This window comes from Elephantulus edwardii, unplaced genomic scaffold (assembly GCF_000299155.1).
Source record: "Elephantulus edwardii isolate Elephantulus edwardi_28Jun2011 unplaced genomic scaffold, EleEdw1.0 scaffold00096, whole genome shotgun sequence".
Taxonomy (NCBI): Eukaryota; Metazoa; Chordata; class Mammalia; order Macroscelidea; family Macroscelididae; genus Elephantulus; species Elephantulus edwardii.
In genome coordinates, this window is record NW_006399846.1 from 7,355,137 (window position 1) to 7,369,236 (window position 14,100).

Below are 14,100 nucleotides of genomic sequence, written 5' to 3' on the forward strand. Positions count from 1 at the left end.
ATTGGCACAGGACAGAGCAGAGTTTAGGGCTGTTGTACATAGGGTCGCTATGAGTCGCAAGTGACTCGACGGGACATAACAACAATAACAATATGCCAAACAGACATTTCCTAGAACCGAGGGAACAGTCAATGGGTTATACATAAAGGTGCAACTTATTGAGATATCAAAGTATTAATTCATCTGTCATTGAAAAACCACTTCTGAGAAGAATACAGCAGGCATATAGCAAAGCAGGGGGAAAGGAGAGAGACAATCTGATATTTAAGGTACAGGGCAAAGAATGAGAATCAGAAGATCTAGTCCCTACCCACTGTCTTAGGCTCAAGTCTTGGTAATTTACTTTTTTTTCAAATACAAACTTCTCTCTGCCCTGATTCTTCTTTTCTGTTTCATATCTCTTTTTACATTCTTTTGTTATAGTAATTGCAGTAGTGTTGTTGTTGTTGTTATGTGCCGTCGAGTCGCTTGCGACTCACAGCGACCCTATGTACAACAGCCCTAAACTCTGCTCTGTCTTGTGCCCATCGCACTGTCTCTGACACTCCCATCCCGATTATCCCAGTCACTATCACAATTAACTTCTTATTAACAGCAAAACTGAGGCAGGGAAAAGTTAAATGGTTTGCTCCCTCTCCTCACCAAAAGTGCTAACGTTGAGATCCAAATACAGATTTTATGGAAGCTTAGGAGCTAGAGGAACCCCTGGAACTACCACTCTGGGATAATCTTGAAACCTTAAACTAAAATATCCCCCAAGTCTTCTTTAAACCAAATTAATAGTTTAACTGAGTAAGTAAGGCTGACTGGCCTGAGCATTGTGCTCTTTTAAGAACTACTTACATGGGGTCAAAATGGCAGCAGTAACTCAAAAAGACAGGAAATTTAGGAGCAATGAGTTTATGCTAATAGGGGAAAAATAATCTCTAAAACTGATTTGGAAAACTTGGAAAAAGAAGGTCTCACAATTTGAACAACGTAACTAATGTCAACCAAATTGTATGTGTACAATTTGTTGACTTGATGTTATTGTTGTTGACTGCCGTCAAGTCGAGCATGACTCATAGCAACCCTATGAACAAAAGGCCTGAAGCCCCTATCGACATTTATCAAAGTTCACAGAGTTTCCAGAGGCATGATATTTAGGAAGTGGATGCCACTCCTACTTCCAAACCTGTCATAGTATGGTACTGTTGTTATGTGCCACTGAGTCGCCTGTGATCAACAGCGACCCTATGTACAGCATCTCTGAACCCTTCCCTGTCCTGACCCAAACCCCATCACCCCAGTTACTGTATCAATCCATCTCATCTGGGGTCTTCCTCTCCTAAGCTGTCTGTCCACCCTTCAGAGCATGATATCCTTCTCCAAGGACTGACCTCTCCTGACCACGCCCAAAGTGAGGTGGAGCTTCAAAATCCTAGCCTCCACGGAAAGACTTGATTTCACCCTCTCCAAGACAGATGGATGTGGATGTGTTTTCTTGGCAGTCCATGGTATGTTCAAGACTCTTCTCCAGCACCACAACTTGAAGGCATCTATACTTCTTCTGTCATCCTTAGACATTGTCCAATTCTCTGAAGCATAACAAGTAACTGAGAAGATCATGGCCTGAATTAGGCACACCTTTGTATCTAGACTGACATTGTTGCTCTTCAGCACTCTGGAGAGGTCCATGACAGCAGATTTTCCCAATGTAATTTGTTTTTTTTTTTTAATTTCCTGACTGCTGGTGTTAAGATTGTGGATCCAAGCAAACTATAATTGCTAACAACCTTAGTCTCTTCTCCATCTATCATGGTGCTGCTAATTGGCCCAGGAGTGAGAATCTTTGTCTTCTTGATGTTGAGCTTCAATCCATATTGAAGACTACAGTCCTTGACCTTTTGTAATAAGTGCTTCAGGTCTTCTTCGGTTTCAGCAAACAAGGTTGTGTTATTTGCATATTATAGGTTGTTGATGAGTCTTCCTCCAATCTTGATTCCATATTCCTCCTCATAAAGCAGTGCTTCCCAAATGATCTGTTCTGTACCGACCGAAAAGGTAAAGGAACAGGATGCATCAAGGATGCATTCCTTTCCTGATTTCGAACCATGCAGTGTTTCCTTGCTCTGTTCTGAAGACTGCTTCTTGGTCCAAGTATAGGTTTCATATAAGCACAGTCAAGTGTTCTGAGATTCCTATTTTCTTCAAAGTTAGCCACAATTTATTGTGATCCACACAGTCAAACACCTTTACATAGTCAATGAAACACAGATAGACATTCTTCTGATACTCTCTGCTTTCTGACAAGGTTCATCTGACATTGACAATAATGTCCCTAGTGCCACGACCCAGCCTGTTATTTCTGGTAGTTCTCTGTCAATGTACTGTTCAAGTCTTTTCTGGATCTCTTCAGCAGGATTTTGCTAGTCTGTGATATTAGTGATAGTAGTGTTATTGCTTGATAATTTACACATGTGCCAGGTCTACTATATGTAGTATTAACAATTAAAATATCCAAAATATAAATTTCTTTAAATGAAAAAATCAAGGATGCAGACTCTAGAGCTCTGCTCTAACTCACTTCACTACACTGTCTTTCCTATACCATTTTGGTCATCTGTTGCAATTTGCTAAAACATACTTTGATTTTTTTATACTAAAATACTTTTTCACAGATTATTTTTTCCTGTCCCAATTTTCAAGTAACTAATACTGTGATCTATCAAAAATGATGTAAACTATGAGAACTAATTTTCTTGTCTGTGAAATGTAGAGATGAACACACACAGATCTCTCAAAATACCATTATCATTATTAAATAAAATGAGAAAATACATGCCAAGCTCCTGGCACACAAAAATGCTAGTGTTTAGCTTCCACAGCCAGCATCAGCATACATACATACAGACAGACAGACATGTTTCACCACTCAAGTCAGTCAACCCCTCCTCATTCCTTTTTTTTTTTTTTTTGGTGGCTTCAAGTTTATTTCCACTTGGGGTGGATAAAACAGCTATGGATATTTGAAAAGCTCATGTGTAATTAGACAGTAAAGAATGTGGTTCTCTCAGCTTTTGGTGTTTTGCTTTTTTGAAATAGAAAGAACCACCCACTTTTGCACTTGATGCACCTGCCTAGTCTATGGGGTGGGGTAGGGAGGTGCTGACAGAAGCCCCTCAGGAAGGTGTTGGTGGTGGTGGTGGGGGGTGGTGTCGGTGCCCTTTCAAGAGGAGCCCAGGGCCAGCGCCGCCTGGGTGCTGCCAGGCTGCTTCCTTGTGCTGCCCTGGGCCAGGTCACAGGCGACCACAATGCCAGAGGCCTGGGGTCGCAAGTGCTCTGGAGACTCCAACACAGTGGCCATGAACGGGACACTGGTCTTCCCGAAAAAGAAGCTGGCCCACCAGTGGCCCGGGTCAGCCTTGGGGAGCCCTGGGTAGTGGGTAATGGCTTCCCCAGGGTACCTCAGTGCTTCCACAGGAGCTGTTACTGGAAGTGGATCCCAGACGGCGCCGGTAGTAGTCGTGGGTGGCCACAAGCGAGCCGCTGGAGGATATGGCTGCCATACTCTTGTTGTGGCTTGGTGGAAACCTCGGCAGCGACCCCTCGGGCCTCGGCACGATCACGGGTGGCAGGACACCGGGAGGGAGGAAAAAAGCCCTAAGCCACGAAGCCCATTTGCGCAGGAGGTCGCGGAAACAGGGTCCAGCACCGCGACGTGCACGTACCATGCGCACACGCACTCCTCATTCCTTTTTTATTCTTTTTGATGCTCTAGGAGAGTAATTCTATTTTTCTTTTTTTAAAAATTTTTTTTTAAATTTTTTTTTGTGTGTACCATCAAATCAGTTCTGACTGGTACAGCAGGAATTTGCCCCTCCTTCTCCAGCCAAGCATCTGGTGGATTTGAACCATGTATGTCTGGAATTGCAGTGCAGCTTCTTGCCACTAGGCCACCGAATAATTCTATTTTTCCTCTGCTTTTTATTCTCAGTACACCATCTCCTAGTAGTTTTCTTGCTTTCAAACTTGTCCTTCTCCATTTTATTCTTTATGGTGCACAGTAATTTCCCTACTCTGCAAAACTGACGGTATCATTTCTCCAGTTAGAATTCTGTATAAAGTCCTATTTCACTAAAGCAGAAACTCTTTAATATGGCCTAACACTGTTCCTCATTATCACCCACTTTGGCCCAGTCAGTTTGACTCACAGTGACCCTCCATCAGGTTTCTAAAGTTTCTCAAGATCTTTAAAGGAGAAAACGGCCCATCTTTCTCTTATGGAATAGTTAATGGATTCAAGCTGCTGACCTTATGTTCGTAGCACAAAATGCACAACTCCCAAGGCTTATAAAAGTCCTTTTACTTCTTACAATCATCTCTCTACCTTTCCTTCCTTCTTCCCCGTGTCCTCACAATCTTGTGCTCCAGTTATCCTGACGTGGTCAGCTGCTCTTCCAATCAGCAAAGTCAATACATTCACTGTTGACAATGACCTATACTCAGATGTCAGAGATGCATACTACTGCCACTTCTGTAAAGCTCTATACAACAAGTTCTTTCAAGTCACACAAACCAACTTTAATCAAAAGGAAAGTAAAATAAAAGATTACAAATGATTAAGAAGACAAATTACTGTAAACATTACCAATCCTTACCATGTTTTTGGAGAATTTCCTGAAGATCTGGTTTGGAAGGAGTATCCAATGTGCTTTCCCCATCAAAGCTTCCTTCAGTATCTTCTTCTGTAGCAGAAGAGCCCACTGAGAGAACATGAAGTTTGGTTTCCAAATCTTGAGTATCTGGCTTAAGGAAGGCAGCTGGACCATCAATGCCTAGGAACCCAGAACAAAGACAAAAAGAAGGCACTGTTATCCACTTTCTCTTTCTTCAAATCTTTCTTCTTTAACACATGCAAAGATACTGGTGTTCATTTTATTAACATGCTCTGGCAGTTACTAAACATGAACTTGGTGTTTGCATCAGAAACTTAAGAATGTAGTAATTAGGGTATAAACGTAAAAGTCTGGAGTTCTGAGCTGAAGCTGAATTTGTCCTGCTATACTCCTCTACCTCTGACCCTAGCTCTCAAAGGACCATTTTCAGAAGCTGCTTCTGAATAACCCACTTTGTACAAGATACAAACATCTAAGCCCTTTGCCTTCCAAGTCAAAGACAGAAGATGATCAAGGACACACTCTATATTCTGTCAGTTTTAAAAGATTCCAGCCAACTCAATGATACATAACAACAGCCCTGTTCTTCCTGTGTCAAGATCAGCACAGAGAGGGACAGCGCACAGGAGACAGGCTGCTGGAACAAGCCTCTTAGGACATGGGCCTGTGTCGCCTGGGCTTACCATTTATCGAGGATATTTTAGAATGATGACTGATGAAACCATTGGCTGAAATACAGGAGGGAGGGGAGGGAAGAAAGCAATCAGGGAAACAAAACAGATTTTCCATAGTACAGATATTATCCAAGCCAACAGCTCAGGGAGCTTGGTTTGTTGTTGCTGTTGAGATGAAACTGATCCACAGCTGACCCTCCAGCAGGTTTTCAGAAGAAGTAAATCACATGAGAGAAGAATGTCTATTGTCTTTCCAGGAGAGCCTGAACCACATACCTTTGTGTTGCTTTGTACTTGGTTCCTCACCATTAAGTCATCAGAGCTCCTTTGAGACTCTTAATTCTAGTCCCTCATCATCCTTACTATCTCTGATAATACTGTTAATCCGATCTTTTAGAAGGATGGATGCTCTCTACTTACTCCTGGCTTCAAAGATAATCTCTACCATGATACAACAATTAACACCTACTGCTGTTGAATGCTATTTCAACTTAAAGTGATCCCTGTAACAAAGCAGCACTTTCCCAGAGTTTTCTTGGCTATAATCTTTATCTGAGCAGGTTCCATCACCAACATTTTAGTTAACATCTGAATTAGCACCTAACTGTGATATCACTAGCTCTGTAAGCCCCTAAAACAGGCCATTCTGGACTAATTAACTTGGTATCTTGGTTCCAGGATGAACAAGAACTTTGAAACATCTTCTACTGATTAATAAACTTCTTTCATTCTAACTCAAAGAGCCAGAATGTAATTATAAAGCTGTAGAAAAGTAGCTAATGGCAATGCCAATATCGACCCTTTAGTTTATCTGAGAATGTTTCTGCTCTCTCCTAGATTTGTGAAAACTGTACTGTAAAGCTTTGAAGCAATGCTGTGTAAATACACACCATGTAGGACGACATCACTGTGAGGTGTGTGTGGTTCCACTAACGGAGCTTGTTCCTCACTGCTTCTCGGCTTTGAGCGGCACAGCCTGGCTTCAGGGTTTGGCTGGACCATGAGCGGCTCAAGTCGTTTTTTTCTCTGCTTCTTCTCCAGCAGTGCTCTCTAGAGGGGAAAAGGTGCCATTATAGCCAGGAGAGTAACAACAATGTAGGCACTTAACACATTCCCAGCTTGTTTTCTTTTCTAAAACTTCCTGTAAATTATTTTTTTTTAAACTTAAGAAAACTGGGGCAAAAAGAGAAGGAAGCACTCATTCATTCATTTATTATGTATTTATTAGACACCTATGAAAAGCTGTTTAAAACCACACATGATTCAAATCTACTGAAAATACATATGGTAGGATTCTGAAGCTTCATCTGACATACTTTAGACATGTTGCAAGGCAGGATCAGTCCTTGGAGAGGAACGTCATGCTTGGGAGGCTGGAGGAGAGCGCAGGAGAGGAAGACCCTCTATGAGATGGACTGATTCAATGACTGCGGTAATGGGGGTAGGTGTGTCAGAGACAGTAAGATTGGTGCAGAACAGAAGAGGGTTTAGGGTTGTTGTTACAAAGGGTCGCTATGAGTCGCAGGCAACTCGATAGCACATAACAACAACAACAACCTACTATATTATCAAAATATGATCACACAAGTTTAAAATATATACACATATATGGTCTTTACAATCACTTGGTATGCGTCAGAGAGCTGGACAATGACTAGGGAGGATAGGAGGAGAATTGATGCCTTTGAGCTGTGGTGCTGGAGAAGAGTATTGAGTATACATGGCCTGCTAAGAAAACAAACAAATTCATCCTGGAGAGGGTTAAACCAGGCTGCTCCTTGGAAGCAAGGATTCTGAGGCTTCATCTGACATACTGTGGACATGTTGTAAGGAGGTCCTTGGAGAGGGACAGCATGCTTGGGAGAGTGGAGGGACAACACAGGAGGGGAAGACCTTTTATAAGGTAGACTGATTCGGTAATTGGGGTGGGTGTGTCGGAGACAGTGCGATTGGCACAGGACAGAGTAGGGTTTAGGGCTGTACATAGGATTTCGGGTTGTACATAGGGTCGCTATGAGTCACAGGTGACTCGATGGCACATGACAACACCACCACCACAACCACATATATACTGGGAGAAATGGAAGAATATACATATTGTAGTGCAAACTATGGATTTTTTTCTAGTTTTTGGTTTTTCTTTTATAATTGGAGGAATAAAAAATATAGTCCTCTAAAGAACAAACTATTTTCCTTTTTAATTAACTAAAGAGCAGTAAGTTTTGATTTTTGTATTCTTGCTCATTTTACATCACTATCGATCAAACAAATTAGGGTCAAGGGGAGAAAGAAAAATAATGGCAGCTTGAATATTTGAAACAGAGGACAATCAATTCTACAGATAGAAATCAAGCTAAATAAAACAGAGCAATAAAAGTTAAGGGGGAAGAAAAGCATGAGAAAAGTATTCAACAAATTGCAAAGGAAAGTACTAGCATATGTAGTATTTTTAACTCTCGCGAACATGTGCTTACAATACACAGGAATTATTATGGATCCAGGCTATCTCAGAACTGGAGTGTTGAACCCAAAGCTATATTTAAAAAGTAGTAATTTAAAAATAGATATTATAACCTACTTACTATGTTTCTAGGTTTCCTGGTAGTACAAGGGTTTAAGCTTGACCTAAAGATCAGTAGTTTAAACCCACCAGCACCTCTGTAGAAGAAAGATGGGACAAGCTACTTCAATAAATATTTGTTGTTGTTGTCAGGAGTCTAGTTGAGTACAACTCATAGTGACCCTATGAACAACAGATCTGAACCCTGTCCTGTCCCGCGCCATCCTCACACTTCTGACACACAAGAGCCCACTGCAGCAGTAAGGATTTGTGGAAATTCCTTTACCTCTGGCAGCATTCCAGGGCTCTAAGAATACTCTTAGATAGTCTTCAGCACCAAAATCAATACATGAAATCCTAAAGTGTGTGTGGTTTGTTGAAACTTGAATGCACTGTAAAAGAATGACTAACTCTGTTTTTAGATGAACCACAGATTTTATTTAATGTTGAGGGACATCACATCTGGCATTATAACACTAGGATGCCTATAAATAAAAAGGAATACAAATAAACAATGATCTAAAATTTAATGGTCTCTACATAGTTTCCTATGCTATGAAATGTGGAAAAGGGTTTTGTCACAATTATTCTGATCTTTGAAATTACACACACACACAAATGCAAGATCTAATAACAATTGTACAGATTATCCCAGGAATAATAGTTTCTTTCTTGTTGTTGTTAGGTGCTGTTGAGTTCAATATGACTCATAATGACCCTGTGAATGAACAATAGATCTGAATCCTGTCCTATCAGAGCTGTCTTAACCATTTCTGACACACCTGAGCCCACTGCTGAACTCACCAGGTCAATCCATCTCAATGGGGATTAATAATTATTTAGTAGTAGTAGTACTATGTATTACTAGTAGCATTTTTTCCCTCTGTATTTAGTTTCTTTCTTAGTTTTAAGCAAGTACATGTAAAGTAATATACTACCACTAACAGAAAGAAGTGGAATAAGACAATGAAAGTTTGAATTACTGAATCTAGACACTTGGCATGACATTGTGTAAGCAGAGGGGCCACAGAATTTTGTGGATTAGGAAAAAAGTTCATGTGAAAAAGTTAGAATGAAAGCAATGTATACTGGCTTAGGTTTTGAACTGCCTGACCACCCTGGTCACAATTCATGACACTGCCCATATACCAGCCCTGGGCTAGGTTTAATGATCATCGAAACTAGACTTCACTGCTATTCTCATGGTCCTTAATCTAGTGTGAGTGGGAGATGAAAATCAAATGATGGCAAAAATATGTATAACTGAAAACAGACTGGTGCCATAAAGAAAATTATTCAGTAGTCAATAGGGGTTATTAGTAGTAAAGTACTAGTGTAAGTCTCCATTTTATGATGAGAAAAAAATCCTGTAGTTAAATAAGGTTACAGTGTAGAGAGGTATTTAAGGCAGTAGAACTAAATTACTACCTGGAAACACAATGTGAACATGCCTCCAATTCTTATGAAACATCCCAAGGAATCCACAGTGTTTACAAATCCAAGGCTGGTTTTGTTGCTGAAGTTCTCAACACTTCGGCTCCAGGCAGGCATTAGCAAACATGAACTGCAAACAATGCTTAATGAGCAGCCTTCAGAACCTTTTGCTTTTCAGCTTCTTTCCAAAGCTTCAGAGTCCAAATGATCAAAATTACATCTAAACAGTCATGCTGCTACTGCAAAAGGAGACACTCTGCTTACCTGGTTCTCTAGTTTCAGTTGCCGAAGCTTCATGGTCTCATCTTCAAAGGCACTGTTTGTAAAAATGAGAAGAAAGAATATAAAGACAAATTTATTTTAAAAATCTTGTCAGTTTCATCTTGTCTATGTATCTGCTGGGGAGCTGGCTTAGCTATAAAGAACTTCACTACCAAAGCAAAGGTACGTGGTTCAAATCCACCAGGTGCTCCACAGGAGAAAGATGGGCAATCTCCTCTTGTGTGATTTACTGCCTCTGAAAATTCAATGGAGAGTCAGCAATGGGTCAGTCCCAAGGCGATGGTATGCAACAACAACAACATGTAGCTATAGAGATCTCTGCTGGCATACTCCTTAGGGAGGTGCACTGCTGACCTAAAAGTATCACTTCTCTGGAACTCTGAATCCACCAGTGGCTTCACAGGACAGAGATTTACTAACAAAATAACCCTCAGTGTTGAGTCAGAACACATTCATGGCTGACCCTCCCCTGGGTTTCAAAGGCTATAGACTGCATAGAAGGACACTGCCCATCTTCCTCCCGAAGCTGGCTTGGACTAACTTGGGTTAGCAGTGCAACTCCCTGTGGACTGGAAGAACCAATTAATTCTGCACGGGGTGGGGGGGAGTGAGGGAGGACTCACTATCTTCAATGCAACACATCCCTCAGGAGAACTAAGGAGACAGAAATACCCAAAGAAGTAAATGATACAGGACTTTCTCTTCTAAACCATCTATTATATTCCAGTAGTACTGCTCACCCATTCATTATATTCCAGATATAATACTAAGTTTTACATCTGTCATTTTATTTATTCCTCAAAATGATGCTATAAATTAGCTTCTATTATTTTTTACATTGTAAAGATGAAAAAACACAGACTTAGAAGTACAAAAAAAAAATTTTTTTTTTAAAGCAGTTAAGACAGCAGAAACAGACCCTTCTGGTTAGTAGATGTTGTGGAGCTGAGGACAATTCAAAGTGAGCCAACCCGATCTGAACTGAACCATCTTCATCATCATTGACATACACGAGCCCACTGATAAAGTCATTCTGTCAATACCTGTTGTCAAGAGTCTTCCTCTCTTTTGCTGACCCTCCACCCTCTCCCAGCATAATGTTCGTCTGTAGGGAAGAGCCCCTCCTGACAACATGCCCCAAGTATGTGAGAGGAAGCCTTGCCATCCTTACCTCCAAGGAGCACCCTGGCTGCACTCACTCCAATTGCAGAGTCTCAATCACACCTAAAATTCTCATCCATTTTATTTATTTATTTACATCTAGCTCTCGGTGCAAAATAAATTATAATAGGATCTAAAACAACTATGAGTTATCATCTCACCTCAGTCAGAATTGCAACATTTAACAGAACAGCAAGCAACAAATGCTGGCGAGGTTGTGGAGAAACTGGAACCCTTATTCATTGTTGGTGGGAATGTAAAATGGTGCAACCACTGTGGAAGGCAGTATGGCGCTTTCTCAAAATGTTGCAAATAGAGATACCACTTGACCCAGCAATTCCACTACTGGGAATATATCCCAAAGAGACCATAACTGACATCCAAGCAGAGATATGCACACCCATGTTTATCGCAGCTCTGTTCACAATAGCAAGGAGTTGGAAACAACCCAGGTGCCCATCAACAAAAAATGGATAGAGAAGCTGTGGTATATTGACACAATGGAATACTATGCTGCATTGAAAAACAAGGAACTCATTCAATATTATTCAAAATGGGTGAGCCTGGAGGACATTATGCTGAGTGAAATATCTCAGTCACAAAAGGACAAATATTGCATGGTGCCACTGCTGTAAAATGGGACTGATATCAGGGTGGGGGTAAGACTCAGGAAAAATTGGATAAATTGTGTATACTGCACTGAAACAGATGAGGGACTGAATAATTTAAAAGCAATGTATGATAGGGTATTATGGTTATCACAAGAGTCCACAATTAAGGTTGCATAGTGGAATGTACTTGGGGCGGTGGGAGGGGTGCGGGTCGATTGTGTACCAGGGAGGGAGTCTTTCTTTTACTTTTGAAAGAGAGGAGTGAACTGGGGGGGCGGGGGGAGAGGGCTGGGTAGGTAGAGAAGTGCAGCAATGAATGAATGGAAATCCAAATTCTCTGTAAATGTTCATTAAAATTATTAAAAAAATTATAACAGGATCTTACTATAGACAACAAATTTAAGATCTGGGTAAGTGAAAATCGTGGCAAGCTTTTGGAGTCGAGTGCTTTTCTGGGCATGTGTTTGACGTGCAGGTTTGCTCTGTCCCCGGGAGTGAGGCAAGCTAGGCTTGCCCTAGGGTTTGAGCCAGGAGGCGGCCTTAAGCCCAAATTGTTTTCCTGTCAAACATTCTTCTAGGTGGTATAGCACTGGTCTGTGAATTGCTGTTCAGAGGTAACTTGTGGTTGCTGTGATGCTGAAGCCTGTGACAGTGATGTGCCAATCGTGGTACCCATGGTGGACAGTGTTGGCTGGAGCTTCCCGACTAAAACAAGCCTGGAAGCAGGAGCAGCATCCACTTCCGAAATGGCTTGCCTCTGGAAACTCTATGTACGAACAGTGCTCAGGCCGTTCATTCACAGGGTTGCTATGAGTCTTCTACGACTCGACGGCATTAAACAACAAGAAGTCATTTTATTCATTCTTTAAATATGCCATTAAGAAAACTCAGCCAGTCATCAAAGGAGACTGTAAGTGTGCATAACCAGGGGAGACTTAATGTCTCTAGGAGACATAACTGTTTGATGGAAGAAAAGAAAAGGATACAAAAAAACTGAAGCAGATTATGGTTGTCTTCAGTTACAGTTGTAAACCAAACTCTGAACATTTCTGCAATTTCTCTGAATCCTTTCCTATTTTTGTTCATTTCCTAATTTAAGATTTCATCATGTGTTTCAGGAAGCAAAAGGATTCTCAATTGCTTGGATTATACAATTTTACTAGAAGTTGCATGTTAGAAAAGCTGGATATACAAGATCCTATTTTAGAAGACAAATTACATTCCATGACTATAAAAGAAAGCATGGCTTTTGCTATATTTAAAGTAAATACACCAAAATATCTATTCATCGTTTAATGTTTTACCTTCACATTCCTACATTTGGGAAGATTTTATATAATAGGGCAATTTTTTTTATGATAATGAATCTATTTGGAATCTGTATACCAACTACAAAAACTCTTCCTGCCCAGAAACCAAGCAGATTTGATAACCCCTCAGATACAAATGTAGAGGTTACTTTCTGATTCTCTAACTGTTCTATTAATTCTCTCATAACACAACCTTGCCCACTGGAACTGAAGAGGACCTGGCCTGTTTGCTACAGAAGGTCAAGGACTGTAGTTTTCAATATAGATTGAAGCTCATTATCAGAAAAACAAAGGTTCTCACTCACCACTGGGCCACTTGGCAGCACCATGATAGTTGGCGAAGAGACAGAAATTGTAAACAATTTTACTTTGCTTGATCCTACAATCAACACTCCTGGAACCAGCAGTCAGGAAATCAAAAGATGAACTGTATTAGGAAAATTTTCGTGTCAGGGACCTCTCTAGAGTGGTAAAGAATAATGATAATGATGTCAGTCTGGTGACTAAGGTGTGCCTGATCCAGGCCATAGACTTTGTAATTACTTGCTATGCAACAGAGAGCTGGACAAAGACAAAAAGTGACAGAAGAATCATCAATGCCTTTGAGTTGTGGTGCTGGAGAAGAGCACTGAACATACGATGGGCCAAGAGAACAAACATGTCTGTACTGGAGAGGGTGAAACCAAGTTGTTCCTTGGAAGCATGGATTTTGAAGCTCCGTCTAATATACTTTGAGCATGTTGCCAGGAAGGACCAGTCCTTGGAGAAGGACATCATGCTTGGAAGTGTGGAGGGACAGTGCAAAAGAGAAAAATCCCGCATAAGATGGATTGATACAGCAACTTGTGTCATGGGTACTGTAAGACTGTACTACTGAGATTGGCTCAGAATAGGACAGGGTTCAGAGCTATTGTGCATAGGGTCGCAATGAGTCTCAGGCAACTCAACAACACAACAGCAACAACCTTTAGGCTTAAAAAAATTACTATTCAATAAATCAACTTTCTCTCAAAAAACTGAACAAGTTAATGAATTAACACATACATAAAAGTGGCAGGTGTAATAGTCTCTAGCTCCCACGTGTGTGTCCCTATGCTGCTTCCAAGTATGTTCCTGCTTTCATCCTCCTTACATATTTTTTTGGTATTCTTTACATATTATTAAGTGTTAGACTTATGAATAGAATTCTCAAATATTATTAGTATTCAGTGGGCAGTAGAATAAACGTGAATAAGTTCTGTATGAAATGAGTAAGACATCAAAATACAATATGAGCATTAAATAAGAGTAACTTGAAGAAAAACTGTTTTGTTTTGTTTTGTTTTTAAGAAAAACTGTTATTGGCCAGTATTTACAAATAGCTACTGTTCTGCTTTTCTTTCCATTCACTTTGCTCTTAATGTTGTTGTT

At 40.6% G+C, this 14,100-nt stretch overlaps 1 protein-coding gene across 1 annotated transcript in view; it reads right to left on the bottom strand.

Annotated features, from left to right (window-relative positions):
• The window catches only part of TULP3 (tubby like protein 3), a 62,121-nt gene that overhangs the window by 41,162 nt on the left and 6,859 nt on the right, over nucleotides 1-14,100 (bottom strand). The window contains exons 2-4 of the mRNA XM_006891371.1: nucleotides 9,591-9,642; nucleotides 6,223-6,382; nucleotides 4,641-4,817 (exon numbers count right to left, since the gene is read on the bottom strand). Coding sequence (XP_006891433.1) covers nucleotides 4,641-4,817; nucleotides 6,223-6,382; nucleotides 9,591-9,642 — 389 coding nt within the window. The remainder of the gene's footprint in view (nucleotides 1-4,640; nucleotides 4,818-6,222; nucleotides 6,383-9,590; nucleotides 9,643-14,100) is intronic.